The sequence below is a fragment of the Martes martes genome, assembly GCF_963455335.1.
Source record: "Martes martes genome assembly, chromosome: 10".
Taxonomy (NCBI): domain Eukaryota; kingdom Metazoa; phylum Chordata; class Mammalia; order Carnivora; family Mustelidae; genus Martes; species Martes martes.
This window is the reverse complement of record NC_137898.1, coordinates 15,446,560-15,465,682: the sequence shown is the minus strand read 5'-3', so window position 1 is coordinate 15,465,682 and position 19,123 is coordinate 15,446,560. Positions and strand designations below refer to the sequence as shown.

The 19,123-nt window shown below is 39.7% G+C and overlaps 1 protein-coding gene and 1 pseudogene across 2 annotated transcripts in view; one reads left to right on the top strand and one right to left on the bottom strand.

Moving 5' to 3' along the window:
- The window catches only part of LOC308351046 (olfactory receptor 10AG1-like), a gene marked incomplete at both ends in the record, with an annotated part of 33,089 nt that extends 16,883 nt beyond the window's left edge, over positions 1–16,206 (bottom strand). The window contains one exon of the mRNA XM_080816530.1: positions 15,978–16,206. Within this exon, the coding sequence (XP_080672656.1) occupies positions 15,978–16,206 (229 nt within the window). The remainder of the gene's footprint in view (positions 1–15,977) is intronic.
- Positions 7,610–8,597, top strand: LOC308351879 (olfactory receptor 5T1-like; annotated as a pseudogene). The gene has a single exon. The product of its transcript is annotated as an olfactory receptor 5T1-like (transcript).
- Positions 16,207–19,123: the final 2,917 nt, after the last annotated feature.

Sequence of the window (19,123 nt, the reverse complement as noted above, 5' to 3'; positions counted from 1 at the left end):
TCTCTTATTGATTTGTTCTATCACATTGATTGATTTGCGAATGTTGAACCATCCTTGTAACCCAGGGATGAATCCTACCTGGTCATGGTGGATCATCTTTTTAATGTGCTGTTGCATCCTGTTTGCTAGGATCTTGTTGAGAATCTTAGCATCCATATTCATCAGTGATATCGGTCTGAAATTCTCCTTTTTGGTAGGGTCTTTGCCTGGTTTGGGGATCAGGGTGATGCTGGCTTCATAAAAAGAGTCTGGAAGTTTTCCTTCTGCTTCAATTTTTTGAAACAGCTTCAGGAGAATAGGTATTATTTCTTCTTTGAAAGTTTGATAGAATTCCCCAGGGAATCCGTCAGGTCCTGGGCTCTTGTTTTTTGGGAGGTTTTTGATCACTGCTTCAATCTCGTTACTAGATATCGGTCTATTCAGGTTGTCAATTTCTTCCTGGTTCAATTTTGGGAGTTTATAGTTTTCCAGGAATGCATCCATTTCATCTAGGTTGCTTAGCTTATTGGCATATAACTGTTGATAATAGCTTCTGATGATTGTTTCTACTTCCTTGGTGTTAGTTGTGATCTCTCCCTTTTCATTCATAATTTTATTAATATGGGCTTTCTCTCTTTTCTTTTGGATTAGTGTGGCCAATGGTTTATCGATCTTATTGATTCTTTCAAAAAACCAGCTTCTAGTTTCGTTGATACGTTCTACTGTATCTCTGGTTTCTACCTCGTTGATCTCTGCTCTAATCTTGATTATTTCCCTTCTTACGTGTGGAGTTGGTTTGATTTGTTGTTGATTCTCCAGTTCTTTAAGGTGTAGAGACAGCTGGTGTATTCTGGATTTTTCAATTTTTTTGAGGGAGGCTTGGATGGCTATGAATTTCCCCCTTAGGACCGCCTTTGCTGTATCCCATAGGTTTTGGAGTGAAGTGTCTTCGTTCTCATTGGTTTCCATAAATTGTTTAAGTTCTTCTTTGATCTCCTGGTTGATCCAAGCATTCTTAAGCAAGGTGGTCTTTAGCTTCCAGGTATTTGAGTTCCTTCTGAACTTTTCCTTGTGATTCAGCTCCAGTTTCAAAGCATTGTGATCTGAGAATATGCAGGGAATCATCTCAGTCTTTTGGTATCGGTTGAGCCCTGATTTGTGACCCAGTATGTGGTCTATTCTGGAGAAGGTTCCATGTGCACTTGAGAAGAATGAGTATTCTGTTGTTTTAGGGTGGAATGTTCTGTATATATCTATGAGGTCCATCTGGTCCAATGTGTCATTCAATGCTCTTATTTCTTTATTGATTTTCTGCTTCGATGATCTGTCTATTTCTGAGAGAGGCGTGTTAAGATCTCCTACTATTAATGTATTCATATCAATATGACTCTTTATCTTGATTAATAGTTTTCTTATGTAATTGGCTGCTCCCATATTGGGGGCATAGATATTTACAATTGTTAGATCATCTTGGTGGATAGTCCCTTTAAGAATGATGTAGTGTCCTTCTGTATCCCTGACTACTGTCTTTAGTTTAAAATCTAATTTATCTGATATGAGAATCGCTACCCCGGCCTTCTTTTGAGGCCCATTGGCGTGAAAGATGCTTCTCCATCCCTTCACTTTCAGTCTGGGTGTATCTTTAGGTTCAAAATGGGTCTCTTGTAGACAACATATGGATGGGTCCTGTCGTTTTATCCAATCTGCAACCCTGTGTCGTTTTATGGGTGCATTTAGGCCATTCACATTGAGAGTGATTATTGAGAGATACGTTTTTATTGACATTGTGTTATCTTTGAAGTCTTTCTTTCTGTCGATTGTCTCTATATTTCTGTTCAATGCTATTCTTAGGATTTTTCCTCTTTTATAGAACCCCCCTTAATATTTCCTGCAGTGTCGGCTTGGTGGTTGCATAGTCTTTCAAGCCTTGCCGGTCTTGGAAACTCTTTATCTCTCCATCCATTTTGAATGTCAGTCTTGCTGGATAAAGTATTCTTGGCTGCATGTTCTTCTCATTTAGTGCCCTGAATATATCTTGCCAGCCCTTTCTGGCTTGCCAGGTCTCTGTGGACAGGTCTGACGTTATTCTGATGGGCTTTCCTCTGTATGTAAGGAGGTTCTTTGTCCTAGCAGCTTTCAAGAGATTGTATCTACAATTATGATTCCTCAATTTTACTATGAGGTGCCTGGATGTTTTTTTTGAATTTATAATCTTGGGGGGGGACCTTTCTACTTCTAGTACATGAACACTTGTTCCATTCGCAAGATTGGGAAAATTTTCATGAAAAATTTGTTCCACTATATCTTCTAGACTTCTTTCTTTCTCCTCCCCTTCAGGGATTCCAATAATTCTGATGTTGGAACGTTTCATGGCATCATTTATTTCCCTGATTCTGTTTTCGTGGTTTCTAAGCTGTTTGTTCCAGGCTTCCTCCTGATCCTTTCTCTCTATTTGTTTGTCCTCCAGATCACTAATTCTATCTTCTGTCTCAGTTACCCTAGCTTTTAGAGAATTTAGATTAGATTGGAACTCATTGAGAGCGTTGTGAACCTCATCCCTGGTGGCCTTCAGCTCTGCCCTAACATTATGAACCTCCTCTCTGGTCGCTTTCAATTCTGCCCTAATCAATTCTGTTTGGTCATCCATGGCTTTCTCCAACCTAGCTATTGCCTGGATAATTGTTAGCCTGAATTCTCTTTCTGACATATTGTCTATGTTGATAGCCGTTAGCTCTGTTGCAGAAGGCCCATCCTCTGTATTTTTCTTCTGTTGGGGATTCCTCCTCCTAGTCATTTTGGTGAGAGATGACTGGACAGATGTAGCTGGATGTATTGACCGTGGTGCAGTCAAGGTGCACCCTGGAACGCTTCTGAGCACTCAGGATTCCCCACCCAAATGAGAGAAAAAAGAAAAGAAAAAGAAAAAAGAGGGAGAGAGAGAGACAGGAAAAAAAGGGAAGATAAAAGTGAAGGTTCAGCCCAAATGGGCCCCAGGGTAAGGTTTATGACGTATACAAACAAAAACAGACAAACAAAAAGACTGATAAAAGTATATGACAAGAGAAAAAAAATATATATATAAGCAAAAAAAAGGAGGAGCCTCGTCAAGAAGAACCCCAAGTATAAGATTTATATACTATCCAGACAAACATAAATACACAGAGACACTGGCAGAAGAAAAAGATGGGAGCATGGTTATAGATTCTCGGTGTGGGCGAGGAAGGTTATTTTGATTCTTCCTGGATGTATCTTGATATCTTTGTTAAAGGACTCAACTTTCCTAAGAAAAAGGGGGATTAAAAATTGGTTCACCTATAGGGGTAGCATTGCTTGGAGAAAGGGGGTTACCTTGAAGTTTAACTCTATATGAATATTAGAAAATAAAAATAAAAAAGGAATAAACTGGACTAAACTAAATTAAAAATTTTTTTAAAAATTAAGAAAATAGAAAAGCAAAAGAAAAACACATGTGTATGTATCAAAAAATTCAGGTTAGAAGTTTATTATGGAATTTGATGTACTGGACATCTCACTGTGATGGTAAATAGGTTAAAAAATTATCTATATAAAAAAAGAAAAAAAATGAACCAGAATAGTGGGAAAGAATTAAAAATAAAAGTTGTATCTATGAAGTAGTGGTGGTTGTTCTCTTGTAGTCTTTTTTTTTTTTTCCTGATTTGTTTTCTGGGGGAGGGGGCTGCCACGTGGGTTTTCAGTCAATGATGTTCCCTGAGTTAAGTCCTCCCAACCCCCTCAAGGGGGTGGGCTCTGAGAAAAACGTTTTTTTTTTCAGGTTTTTGTTCTCTGGAGGTTTTTATGTTTGTTCACTTCTTTTCTCTCGCCTTGACAGCTTTTGATGGTTTTTGGAGGTTTAGAGGAAAGAAAACTGCACCCCAACCTCCGTCTCAGAGAGAAGCCTCAGTCTGCTCCCCTGCAGGTGCTGCAGCTGCTGGGCCGCTGGCAGAGCAGGTTCTGAGTCACGGTCCCTGGGGACGCAGGATCTCCTGCTTGTACGCAAAACCAAGGCAGCTGTGGCTGTCTGGGCAGCTCCAGACCGCCAGAGACGTTCCAAGCAGGGATCGCACACTGAGATTTTCCCGCTGGCTGGGGCTGAGAGCTCAGGTCTTGCGCGCACCTCTCCCAGGGGATGGTTTGGGGCGCGGCGCCTCCAGCTCTATCGGCTCTATCGCCGCGTGGGTCTATCACCGCGTGGGTCCCAGAACACCAGGCTGGGCGTTCGTGCACCTCTCTCAGGGGAGGTTGAGGCACGCGCGCATCTCCAGGAAGGTGCGCGTTCTGCCGTCTGGCGTGGCCCCAGCCCCTCACGGGAGCCGGACTCCACCCGTTCTCGGGCGCACTGGCGGCTCCGGGACAAAGACCAGGTTTCTCCGCCGCACTCTCCGGCTCAGCGCCAGGGGATGCTGTCCTGGGTCTGGGGATTTAAGCCCCTATCCCTATCCGCCCCGATTCCCACAATTTCCCCGCGCGAGTCTTTGCTCTTTTGAGTGCTTTCAACCAGACTCCAAGTTAATGCTGGTCCCCAGATGCCGGGCACTCTCGTATTAGGGTATTATTTTCCAGTCGGTCGCCTCTGGTGGCTCCCTCCCCCTTTTGTTTATCTTCCGATATCAGTCCGACGTTCCCACTCCACTTTACCTGCCCACTGGCGTCTTCTGGCCCCCGTAGAGATCCAGACGTGTATAATTCTGATCTCAGGCTGATTTCATGGGTGATCGGAGTTCTTTGGTAGGTAATCAGCTCACTTTAGGGTGCAGGTTGAAAAGGCGCCTCCTCCTACTTCCCCGCCATCTTGTCTCCCCAAATCGACCTAGATGCATTTTTAAGATGTCAGATACCATAGAATATTGGGATTCACTGGATTTAGTCTCATGAAAATGGTATTTTAATATGTAAGTGTCATATAACATGTATATGCCTACTAAAGAAGAAACACTTGGGATCCTTTCATTGCTCAATGCTTGGATGAAAAATTGATTTTATAACTCCCTGTTTGTTTTGTTGTAGTTAAATAAAACTTGGAAGTAATATATCACATGTATGCATCCCTCACATATAACAAACCCTTTACTAAAACATATTTCAGTGCATGTCATATAAAGCACTCTGCAATCACATGATATTCATGTAGCTGAATAAGACATGCACAAAAATTTTGTCCATCTTAATTATTGTCTGGTTAGGAGGATAAAGTTAGTAATCCCAGGTCATATTAGGTGCTAAAGCTGAGACTCTATTACAGAGTTTGAGACTCGAAGTGTAATGTTCTTTATCTTCCACAGGTGTGCTACCTGAGACACATCAGTTAAGTAAAGGTTAGAATTATATTGAGGCTGGAATTTCCCATATGTATGTCAGTCAACATGTATTTTTTAATGGATTCCTTTAGTAGACCACCTATTAGTCCATTTTTTAAAAATTTGCTTGTATATTTTAATTTCTTTTCACTCTGCTTCTTTCTATCTGCTTGATTCCTAATTTGTATCTGATTCTCCTTAGTAAATGTTTTTGTATGCAATGCATGGATTCTGGAAAGTGAAAGAGAAAACAAAAAACTCGTTTAAATATAAATGTATTTTTTGATGGTAAATACATTAATACATTTTAGTGTTGCTAGTTGATGGTTTTATAAGTTATTTCATTCACATAACCATTTACACTAAACTAAATTTTTAAATAAATATTTGTGTGTGCAGGTGTTCTCACGAATAAACTATGGATTATTTGAATTGACACAGATGTCAATATTTAGTTTAATTACTGTTTTTTTTTTTTGCTCTGTAATTCTCTAGGGATCAGAGAAACCTTTTTTTTCTTTTCTTTTTTTTTTTTTTTTTTTTTGGTTTGGGGTTTGGTAACCCCACATTTAAAAAGCGATTTGCTCTATATATCTAGAAAAATTCTTTTTTTTTTTTTTTTTTAAAGATTTTATTTATTTATTTGACAGACAGAGATCACAAGTAGGCAGAGAGGCAGACAGAGAGAGAGGAAAGGAAGCAGGCCCTCTGCCGGGCAGAGAGCCCGATGCGGGGCAGAGAGCCCGATGCGGGGCTCGATCCCAGGACCCTGGGATCATGACCTGAGCCGAAGGCAGAGGCTTTAACCCACTGAGCCACCCAGAAAAATTTCCACATGAATCTGGGAGGAATTTTTGAGAGAAAATAAAGAAATATAGATTTCTCCTCCTTCTAATAATAGTTTAAAGTTAATTTGCTCAATCTTTCCCTGATGTACGGTGTCTCAATACTAGAAAAATAAAGTATGTTTCATGTTAGAAATATAAATCATTGCTACTCACTGAATTCAACCCAGTCCTATGCACTACAGATTTGTCACTCCTTTATAAATATTGGTCTTTGATATGCTGAGGAAAAACAGGATTCACCATGCTAAAGTCTTGCTTCTAAATATGGTAGGTGCAATATTTAATTATGTTTCAGGGTCGGAGGCTTTCAGTTCAGATACTAGTGACACCTTAACATTCTGTTATACACTTTCCTTTCTTCATGCTCCACTGAGTAAGAGACAGTCTGACAGCACAGAAAGAACAATAATTATTAGACTATGTTGTGGCTTACACAAGGATTTTATTGTTTTAGTGATCACTTCTATAAGCAGTTTTATGAAATTTATTTTATAGTAAATATAGAAAGTCTGTAAGCAACTGTAACCTAGAAGAGGAGTGACCATTAATTATCTTTCACAGAAATGTACCTGAAAATACACCCAAGGACTTTTCAGGGGCGATGACTATATGTGCAGAGAAAAATCTTGAATTAATACGAAGTTAAAATTTGAAAAACAATAACAGTAAAATAAGCAGTGACAATAATAAACAGGTCAAGCAGGGGCAACTTACTGTTGTGTGTTTCAAGAAGCGAGACTGGAAAACAAACAAAAAAACATGGCTCTGTTTTTGTTTGCAAACAGATACTTCCAGTTTCAAAAGGTCTTTGGTTCTGCCCATCACTGTTCTCAAGAAATACTAATGAAATGACACAATAGCCAGAAAACAGGACAGAAAACACTTTGGTTGGAAAAGGCTGCCCCATATGACAAACTGAAAAGTAAGTCTCTTTTCCTAGCAATCTGGAAAATTTGGAAATTAAATGATTTTCACATTGATTTTTCATGTAAACCCAATCCAATCTTGTGACGTAAGTGTATTTGCTCCCATTTCACCTATTATGGACATTAAGGAAAGGCATTCCATGCACCATGGACTATCTAGGATCAGTACTCAGATGTCTATTTTCTATCACATATTTTTGTATTCAAAAACTCTTATATTTCAGTGTCTTTCTGAATGTGAAGATGATGTAATATGAAAACAAGAGGTACTAAATTTAACGGAAAGTGAACTGGAAGTTCAATCACGTAAGGTGCCACTATTTTTCACACAGCAAATTTAGCCAACAATGACATCAAATAATGTATTTAATCTGTTTGTACAGGGTAATGCATCCACTTGGACCACATTTTTTCATCTCTGCCTATACCTTTGGGACCAAAGGTATCCATACGACCTTGTAAGAGACAGATATGAGGATATGTCTGAGTAGATGATATATTTAAAAAAAATTGTCTTTAGAACCTATAAATAAAAATTGAAATGGCGGCGGTGCCATCAGATTTACATTTTTACAGGATTCAGATGGAAAATGTGACTCAAGTCACCACATTTATTTTGATGGGCTTCACAGATGATTTTAAGCTGCAAGTTTTCCTATTTTTACTATTCCTAGCAATCTATCTTTTCACTCTGGTAGGAAATTTGGGAATGGTGATACTGGTCATTGGGGATTCGCGGCTCCACAACCCCATGTACTATTTTCTGAGCATGTTATCATTCCTGGATGCCTACTATTCCTCAGCTGTTACCCCCAAAATGTTGGTCAATTTCTTATCAGAGGATAAAACCATTTCATTCCTTGGATGTGCAGCAGAGATATTTCTCTTTATTACTTTCGGGACCACGGGATGCTTTATTTTAGCTGCAATGGCTTATGATTGCTACGAGGCAATCTACAACCCTCTCCTGTATTCTGTTAGAATGTCCCCCAGAGTCGATGTGCCACTCATAATTTCCTGCTATGTTGCTGGTATCCTGCATGGTACTTTACACACTGTGGCTACTTTTACTCTATCCTTCTGTGCATCCATTGAAATTAAGCACGTCTTTTGTGACTCCTCTTCTTGCCATTTCTTGTTCTGACACCCACCTAAACCAGCTTCTGGTCTTCTACTTTGCCGGATCTATTGAAATATCCACGATCGTGATAGTCCTGGTCTCTTATGGTTTCATTCTGTTGGCCATTCTGAGGATGCATTCTGCTGAAGGGAGGTGGAAGGTCTTCTCTACATGTGGCTCTCACCTAATTGGAGTGTCAATTTTCCATGGTATGGTTCTCTTCATGTACGTGAGACCTAATTCCAGCTATGCCTTGGATCATGATATGATAGTATCAGTATTTTACACAATTGTGATTCCCATGCTGAATCCCATCATCTATAGTCTGAGGAACAAAGATGTGAAAGACGCAATGAAAAGAGTATTTGGTAAGAACTGGTTTGCCAATAAAGTATGCTTTTCATGCTAAACATCAAATTGAAAGAAATTAAGACTGATGTAATTGTCTTCATCTCAAAACACTATGAGTACATTGTTTCGTTTTCATTTACTAGTGTCTTTCTATTCTTCTTGGACATTTTTAACTAACGATCAGAGTCAACTCACTGCCAATGGGGTTTTTACACATGCAGAAACTGTCATCCATTTGCTTCTCTGGACTGAATAAAGGGAAACCCATTTAGGACGGAGTGAGGAGGCCAGGAAGAGGAGCGTTACATGCTACCGCTTGTGGTCAGCAACAGAACAAATGGGAAGAGTTGGATCTTGTATTCCCAGCAGAAAGAATTCTGCCCTATACCAACCCTAGCAAGAGGGAGAGAGGTTTCCTCCTCCCCTGCAACAGCCAAGCCGGTGAGAGACTGTCACAACCCAGCCAATGCAAAACCACTATTCTTGGAAATCTCAATTTAGTCCAATAGACTTTTGCTTACAACAATCCTTCGCACCTCCCGCCTTCCTCTATAAAAGAACAACTCCTCTCTTTCATGATCTGGGTTTGCCAATGTTTTTACATAGCCTGCATGGCCCAAAGAGCAATTCTCTGTTACTCTTGAATAAACCCATTTTATAAAGTAATCAGCTGTTTTATTTTTAAGTTAGCTCTCCTTAATTATATATGCACATAAACATGCATGCACATAAAATATCATGCTGATGCTGGTTGTATTGGTTTGCTGGGGCCACCATAACAAAGGTACCACAGACAGGTTGCTTAAACAACAAATTTTTATTTTCTCTCCCTTCGGGATACGAGAAGGTGATGCCAGGGTTGATTTCTCCTGAGACCTCCCTTCTACATTTGTAGATGGCAGTCTTCATCCTTTGTCCTTAAGTGATCTTCTTTCTCATGTCAGTGTCTTAATCTCCTCTTCTTACAAGGTAAATAGTCATATTGGATACAACGTCATTCGAAGCTAATTACCCCTTAAAGACCCTATCTCCATATACACTTATATTCTGAAGTACTAGTGGATAAGATTTCAACATACATTTACTGGGTTTATTTACAGGCACATATACCCATAGACATGCATGGAGTCACATATGCATGTCCTCTCTACCTTGGATTATATAGTATTATCTTTCATCTCCATGTAACTCAAATTGGATAGGCACCCATAGTTGCAAGTATAAGTAAACATTATACTTTTATCTAACTTGTGCAAATATCACTTCATTCATAGCAAAACCACCACTCACATAATCCCAATTCACTTTTCAAGGAGTCATTCGCATCTGATTCCAGATCAAACGCTCTGCTCTAACCTTGAGCGTGGGCAACAACCTGATCCCAGCCTGACTCTGGGTCCACAGAGAGTGTGTTCAAGTGCTGGTGTCATTACCGTATTCTTTGTGAGAATGCATTTCTCCTGCTTTTATTATTTCATTCAGAGCATGGACATTGAATGCACTTTTACTTCTTTCTTTTTTCTTTTTTTTTTTTTTTTTTTGACAAACAGAGATCACAAGTAGGCAGAGAGGCAGGCAGAGAGAGAGGAGGAAGCAGGAGCTCCATGGATGAGAGATTCTGATGCAGGGCTCGATCCCAGGACCCTGGGATCATAACCTGAGCCGAAGGCTGAAGCTTTAACCCACTGAGCCACCCAGGCGCCCCAGCTTTGGTCTTTTTCCTACCACCCTGGCATGCCCTTACAGACGGCACCACTCCTCCGTGCCTGGGCCTGAGAACCAAAGCACAGAAGAGAGTCTCTACCATATACACCTTTAGCCCTGCTTTTGACACGCCTTATTTGAACTGTAAGGATAGATCTCCCTCAATGTTGATTATAGACACACCTCAGAGACATTGCAGATTTATTCCAGACCACTGAAATGAAGCGAATATCACAAATAAGCAAGTCAAATGAGGTTTTTTTTGGGGGGGCGGGGGTTCAGTGCCTCTAAAAGTTATATTTACACTACACTGTATCTTGAGTGTGCAATATCATTTGTCTAAAAAACAATGTTCATCCCTCAAGTTAAAAATACTTTATTTCTAAAAAAATATTAACCATCATCTCAACTTTCAACAAGTTATCATCTTTTTGCTGGTGGAGGGTCTCGCCTCAGTGTTGACAGCCGCTGACTGATTAGGGTGGTGGGTGATGAAGGGGGGGCACAGCTGTGGCAATATCTTAAAATGAGACAACAATGAAGTTTGCTGCATTGATTAGCTCTTCCTTTCATGAATGATTTCTCTGTAGCAGGTGATGCTGTTTGGTAGCATTTTACCCACAGGGGAAGTTTCCAAATTGGAGTTAATTCTCACAAAAACCTGCTGCTGCTTTATCACCCAAGTTCATGTACTATTCTAAATCCCTTGTTGTCAATTCAACAATCTTTACAGCTTCACCAGGAGTAGCTTCCATTTCCAAAGACCACATTCTTTGTTCATCCACACAAAGCATCTCCTCATTTGTTAGTTTGATCATGAGATTGTTGGAATGTAATCACATGTTCAGGCTGCCCTTCTAATTCTGGCTCTCTTGCTATTTCCACCATAGCTGCTTTCCTTCCTTCACTAAAGTCTTGAATCCTGGTACTTCCTGCACTAAAGGCATTGGGGATGGTGAATCATTTCCAGAAGGATTTTCAGTTTATTTTGTCCAGATCCATCAGAGCAATCACTCCGTATGGCAACTCTATCTTTACAAACAGCACTTCTTAAATAATAAAACTTGAAAGTTGTCGTTCCTACCTGACCCATGAGCTGCAGAATGGATGCTGTGTTAGCAGGCACGAAAACAACACTAATCTTGTCCATCTCCATCAGAGCTCTTGGGTGATCAGATGCATTGGCAATGAGCAGTAATATTTTGAAAGGAATCTTTTTTTCTGAGCAGTAGGTCTCAACGGTGGGCTTAAAGTATTCAGTAAGAACCATGTTGTCAATAGATGTGCTGTCATCTAGGCTTTGTTGTTCCATTTAAAGAATGGCAAAGTAGAGTTAACATGATTCTTAAGGATCTTAGGACTTTCAGAAAGGTAAATGAGGGTTGGCTTCAACTTAAAGTCACCAGCTACTTTCACACCTACCAAGAAAGGCAGTCTGCTCTTTGAAGCTTTGAAGCCAGACATTGACTTCTCTCTAGCCTGAAAGTCCTAGATGGCATCTTCATTCAATGGAAGGCTGTTTCACCTACATTGACAAGCTGTTGCTGAGTGAGGCCATGGTCATTAACATCATAGCTCGATCTTGTGGATTGCTTGCTGCAGCTTCTCTCCCAGCAACTGCCCCTTCACCTTGCACTTCGATGTTATGGAGACATTTTCTTTCTGAAATCTCAGGAACAAACCTCTACTAGCATCAGACTTTCCTTCTGCAGCTTCACTTCTCTCAGCCTTCATAGAATTGAGGAGAGTCAGGGTCTTGCTCTGGATGAGGCTTTGGGTTAAGGGAATGTTACGGCTGCTTCGGTCGTCTATCCCGACAGCTCAAACGTTCTCCGCGTTGGGAGGAAGGCTCTTCCACTTTTTTATCGTTTATTTGTATGTTCACCAGAGAAGCACTTTTAATTTCCTTCAAGAACTTTTCTTCTGCATTTACAACTTAGCTGTTTGGTGCGAGATGCCTACCTGTCAGCCTATCTTGGCATTGACCATGCCTTCCCCCCTGACCTTAATCATTTCTAGCTTGTGCTTTAAAGTGAGAGTTGGGTGACTCCATCTTTCAACACTTAGAGGCCATTGTAGGGTTTTTAACTGACCTAATTCAGTATCGCTGTTTCAGGGGATAGGGATGCCTGAAAGGAGGGTGAGAGACAGGGGCACGGCTGGTCAGTGGAGCAGTCTGAGCACACACAACATTTATTTAATGAAGTTCACTGTTTTATATGCATACAGTTCACAGCATCCCCTCAAATGACAAATGTAACATCAAAGACCAGATCACAGAGTCCCATAATATTTGTAATAATAGTGACTAAAATTTGAATATTGCAAGAGTTACAAAATGTGATACAGAGACATGAAGTGGACAAAGGCTACTGGCAAAATGGCTCCAAAAGGCTTGCTCAGTACAGGGTTGCCACAAACCTTCAACTGGTATAAATGCAGTGCCTTGTGAAGCCCAATAAAGCAGAGGACCGAAGGAGAGGTGTGCCTGTGTGGGCAGCTTGGCAGGACACAATGTCCCGAGAGCCCCTGGCTTCTTCACTCCAGAAACATGTTCTAAATGTCGCCTTCATGAGAGGTATTCAAAAATAAATAACCACAACCTCCTGACCTGCTTTGACATATTCCATCAGAAAATTTTCAAGGCCTTCCTCACTTCAAATGCTTCAGATTAGTACCACTTGCTCTGTGGAGTCAGCAGAGATAAAAATGCCTATAAGTTAATGTCCTGTGTCCCCAACAACTTGGCAGTATTTTGCAGCTCAAGAGCTCATCCTCACCTGGGACTCCTCTCTGGTGTGGCTGGTCTCCTCATCCACGAACTCAGGCTGAAGCTAGAAACCCCACCTTTCTCCATAGCGTTCGTAGGACTCGGGAAATCCTCCAGACCACACAAGGGTTTTGCTCTGTTAAATAGCTTTTCTATAATATTCTTATTTATTTCATCCTTCTCAGACTGGATGTTCTATATGTAGGGTCTAATACAACCACACGGTAAAGCCACACATTTTAGAAAGAAATACAATTCTGTTGTTCCTATACTGACTGAATGCAAAGTTTAGAATACCAGCCCTGTGCACCCCGATATCTATCCTTTCTTCTGCTGCTACAAACATCTTTCAGAATTTTAATATTCCAAACAGGATAGACAACCCCGATCTTATTGGGGGAGGAGGCAGTTCTAGAGGTGACATTGCTAAAAAATAAAAATGAATAATCCCCCTGATATTTGTTTTGGTAGCACTTTCACAAGGACGTTAAGAACATCTCTAAGATCTATTTTCTTATGACATGTTTCTCTCTTTCTCAGAGATAACGTTTTTTATTACAATTGAACGCTATTATGACCTTGATAACTATTTCTTAATATATGTGTTTTTTTTTCTTTTTTCTATTTTAAGTTAAGGTTTTATGCCAGGGAAAATTGCAGAGACGTTGTGTTATGTGTACTCTCTCTTCCTTCTAAAGGACTCTGATGATAAATGCAGCAGGGGATGCAGAAGGTGGAGCGGAGTGAAGGTCCTCAGTCTTTTGAAAGGAATATGATGGGGATCCTGGTGGGAGTACCCAAGGGCCTGGAATCATTGGTGCCAGAAGTGTACAAAATTCAGGATCGTGTGGAAGAAATGGTTGTGGGAAGAACAGTGTTGTTTTATAGTTTTATAAAATTTTGTTTCTTTCTTTTTTTATCTTTTTAAAAGATTGTATTTATTTATCTGAGAGAAAGTGGGAGCCAGCGAGATCACAGAGGGAGAGGAAGAGGGAGAAACAGACTCCCCACTGAGTAGAGAGCCAGATGAGGGGCTGGATCCTAGGACTCTGAGATCATGACCTTAGCCAAAGGCAGATGCTTAACTGACTAAGCCACTCAGGCACCCCAGATTTTGTTTCTTTAATGTTCAAATTTACTCTTTCCTGTCTTTCTGCATAGTCATTTCTTTGTCATTAAGACACTATAAAATTTATTTTAAAAAAAGGAAGAAGCGGGGTACCTGGATGGCTCAGTCCATAAAGTGGCTGCCTTCAGCACAGGTCATAATTCCCAGAGTCCTGGGATTGAGTCCTGCATGGGGCTCCCTGCTCAGTGGGGAGCCTCCTCTTTCCTCTCCCTCTGCCCTTCTCCCCTGCTTGTGCTCTCTCTCTCTCTCTTCCAAACAAATAAATAAAATCTTAAAAAGATAAAATGGAAAAATTAAAAAAGAAAGAAGGGAAATTGCTGATTTCTCCTTTAAGAAGGGAGGAAGAGGTAAGGAAAGAAACTTACACAGCCCAGAAAAAACATTCTACAAAAAATTGGTTTCAATTACTCGAATACTTTTATCTGCCCCCCTACTTGTGTCCTCTATGTACATTTACAATCTATATATTTATATTGAATTTACAACCAAGTCTCCTAATTAGCATAATAAAATTATAGGGGATTAGCTAGTATTACAGACTAAGTCTGGATTCTGGAACTGAGATAATGTGCTCCCCCCCCTAAATTTCATATGTGAATTTAGTTTTAGGGAATTAGCTGATGAATCACCAATAAAAATCAACTCTATAACACATCAACCCTACTCACTGCTGTTAGATTCAAATCCTTCTATTCTTTATGTGATGCCACCTGATGATTATAATGCAATTGTTGTTCATGAGTAGATAAAATATCAGTAGTTCAGCCTTTCCTATTAATCATCCTTTCAATCTAACAAAGTTAATTAGATGTCTGTTATTTTTCATATGATATGTCGGGACTGGAGATATGAAAATGAATAATCTTCTTGTGAAACAGAAAATGTTGGCCATATTCTGGAATCTTAAAAAGCACCAGCAAAAGCAACTTTTAATAACTTCTATGTGTTATTTTCACTATTTCAATACCTGGAATTAAGTTTGGAATTAATTTGATATTTAAAAATAACAGCCAAATTTATTTCACGGGAGATAAAAATATGACAACTCTTACGTAGAAGAATTAAGAGTGGTGACAAAAATTGGAGAAGCACCAGCATGAGTATATGGGGACTGTGATAAATAAGTAACAAATTTCATAAAATTATGTTTTTGAGTCATAGTACAATCCATTTCAGTAGGAATTTTTTGAGTGCCACCGTAACGTCTTTGTTTCTCAGACAGTATATTATGGGGTTAAACATTGGTGTCACAATGGTGTAAAAAAGAGAAAGAAACTTGTCTGTTCCTGTTAAATTACTGGACTTGGGGCTCAAGTACGTCATGGTAGCAGATCCAAAGAACAAAACCACAACCATGAGATGTGAGGAACAAGTGGAGAATGCCTTGGCTCGCCCAGCTGCTGACGGCAACTTCAGGATGGTTGAGATTATTTTCCCGTAAGATCCAAGAATCAACATAAAAGGAATAGTGACCACTAGAACAGCAACCGCATAAACCAACATCTCAATCGTAAAAGTATCCCCGCAGGCAACCTTAAGTACTGGAGGTATGTCACAGAAGAAGTGTTTCAACTGATTGGACCCGCAGAAGGGTAGAGAGAAGATCAGGTAGGTGAACCCTATGTGTACTGGAATTCCAGTGACCCAGCAGCTAACTGCCAGGTGGATGCAGAGCCTGTTGTTCATGATGAGAGGGTAGAGTAAGGGGTTGCAAATAGCAACATACCTGTCATAAGCCATTGCGGTCAGAATGAAGCACTCAGTGGCTCCAAACACCAGAAAGAAATACATTTGTGTAGCACAAGCCAGAAAGGAAATACTTCTATTTTGTCTACAAAGATCTGTTAATAATCTGGGGACAGTGACTGACACATAGCATATTTCTAAGAAAGAAAAGTTCCTAAGGAAAAAGTACATGGGAGTCTGGAGGGAGGGATCGACCTTGGTTATTATGATAATGAGGCTATTTCCCATCAGAATAATCATGTACATGATCAGAAACACCCCAAAAAGAAATCCTTGGAGGTCAGGAACATCAGAAAAGCCAAGCAGGATGAAATCCATTAATGGAGTCTGATTCCCTTGCAGAGGATTTTGTCCTGTGGATTCCATCTATAAACAAAATGATTTCAAGGCTTAGAATTCACTTCAATTGCTGGGCCCAGTTGCAGAATGGGACATAGTAAATAGACGATTTCAAATCCACTGACAAAGGATAGATATTCAGCTTTTTTTGTTGTTGTTGTTGTTTTGTATTTTGGGTAATAAATTTCAAACCTAATACCCCAAATTCTGGTAGATAAAAACAGAAAGTAATCAACTCTAATCTTCCTGCTAATATGAATAGAATATATAAATGAACAACACACCAAAGCACACAATAACAAAATAAAAGCAAAACATGTCAAATAGCCTATTCTCCAGTGTTAGTTAACACAGGACATTCTCTAATGAGAAATGTGTCTCCTTCCTTGTCAATCAGGTATTTAATGCATTTTTATGTTTTTCTGCTTACCACCCTTTTTTTTTTTTTAATTAACCTATCATGTATTATTTGTTTCAGGGGTACAAGTCTGTGATTCATCAGTTTCACACAATGCACTCACCATAGCACATACCCTCCACAATCTCCATCGCCCAACCACACCATCCCTCCCACCCCCATCCCATCCAGCAAGCCTCAGTTTGTTTCCTAAGTTTAAGAGTCTCTTACAGTTTGTCTCCCTCTCTGGTTTCACCTTGTTTCATTTATTTCCTCTCTTCCCCTATGATCGTCTGCCTTGTTTCTAAAATTCCACATATCAGTGAGATCATATGATAATTGTCTTTTTCTGATTGACTTATTTTGCTTAGCATAATAGCCTCTAGTTCCATCCACATTGTTGCAACCGAATATTTGATTGTTGTATGTTTGGTTTGATGTTTCCCCTGTGACCTGCATCTCACATAACCACAGGGCAAGGTGGTCAGGAAGAATGCATAGCCAGGCCCAGCTCAGACCAGCCTGGGATGCTCATTATCTGGGAAAGAGACTGAGACTCTGATCAGGAAAACAGGGAATATTGCCTAGACTCCATCATGGAAAACCATTTCATTTAAGATATCATACAAAGTTATATTAGAAATCATGCATCATAGCAAGTCATACGTTTAGAATGTAAAATAAATTATATAAGATTTGACTATAACATGTCCTTAAACCTACCATGGCCTCCGAAATCTTAGTAGAAATTCTGCTTATATTCTGAATGGTATGACTCTGGGGATGCGTGGGTGGCCCAGTTGGTTGAGTGTGTGCGTTCACTTAAGGTCATGATCCCAGGGTCCTGGGATCAAGTCCCACATCGGGGTCCTTGTTCGGCAGGGAGCCTGCCTCTCCCTCTGCCTGACGCTTGCCCCGCCCTTTCCTTCTCTCTCTCTCTCTCTCTGACAAATGAATAAATCTTTAAAAAAATAAATGCCATGACTTTAGGAATAATTAGATAAGTTTAGGGCATTTACAGGATAATTAAATAAGGAAAAGGAAAAATAAAATGGGCAAGAGAATTTGATCTTAGGGTTCATATACCTGATGCCAGACAAAATGTGAAATTCATTTTTGTGTACCCTTTCTTATCTCTGAGTTGCTGAATATGTATAATACATATTATCAATATACACTATAGTATTCATTTAAATATATATTATGAACATACCAATTGATATAGATTTTGTAGTACATATTACAGCTTATGTTGAATAAATGCTGTGTGTTATGAATATAATATATCCAGTTGACCCTTGAGCAACGAATGTACCAATCCCTCTCCATGCAGTCAAAAGTCTGCATATCACTTTTAACTCCCTCAAAACTTAATTACTAACATAAATAATCAATTAACTCATGTTTTGTATGGTATATGCATTCTACACTGTATTCATATAATAAAGGAAGACAGACAAAGAAAATGTTGCCAAGAAAATCATAAGAAAGAGAAAACAATTATGGTGTGCACTGTAAAAATCTGAGCAGAGTGGACCAATGAGGTTCAAACCCGTGTTGTTCAAGGGCCAAGTGTATTCTCAATATCTACAGCTGACCAGCCACCAGGAATCACAGGGCTAAACGCAGTGTAGACAGACTCCTGCCAGCTCTTTCAAGAATCAAGCATTTTTCGACCGCTTAAGTTCGGTCTCTCTGCCACACAGTGCACCTTAGATGCCATATTCCTTTAAGTGACCTCCATCTAGTCCTTCATAAATGTTAACCTGGGACCTTTTTCACAGATTGTCACATACTCTGAAACCCAGATTGCCGTGGATTTTGATGTCTCTTTGTCAATTTCCCAGGTTCCAAATTTGCCTTCCTTCCTCCACCATATGGCCGCCCTTTCTTCTTTTAAGACCTGATTCCTTTCACCTGTGACAGATCCCAGACGGCCGAAACAATTTGCAATGTCTACTTTGTATTCCCTTCTTCTCACTGTTCCTAAATCTGTGGTTTATTAAGGGTAAACACTGAGCATCTTCACGACAAAGTAGACTAAGGACACTAATGACAAATAAAGGAGCTCAGTTTCCATCTTTACAGAGTTTACAGAAGTCAGCTGTCAGGTGTTGCTGGGAATGTGCATGGTCTATGAAAAGAGAATTACAAGGTGCTCTGGGAGCACCAGACAATTTCATATGAATATGGTATCTAACCTAGTACTTCATTAGATTTTAAGGTATCAGAGAAATCATTTTGTGATTTTTGATTTTGAGTAAAAATAGTAAAGCATATCTGAGGAACAAAAGGTCCTCGTGTGTTCCTCAGTTTCCTATCCCAATAGCTAATCAATTTCTTACATGGGTTTTTAAATATTTTAAATTTAAATTTAAATTTAATTTTAAATATTTTTAAATAGTTTTTAAATATTTAAATATTTCCTCTTGGGTAATGGCAAAATGAAGTTTCCCTACTGATCTCAGCAATCATGCTGCATTCAACAAGATTCAAATT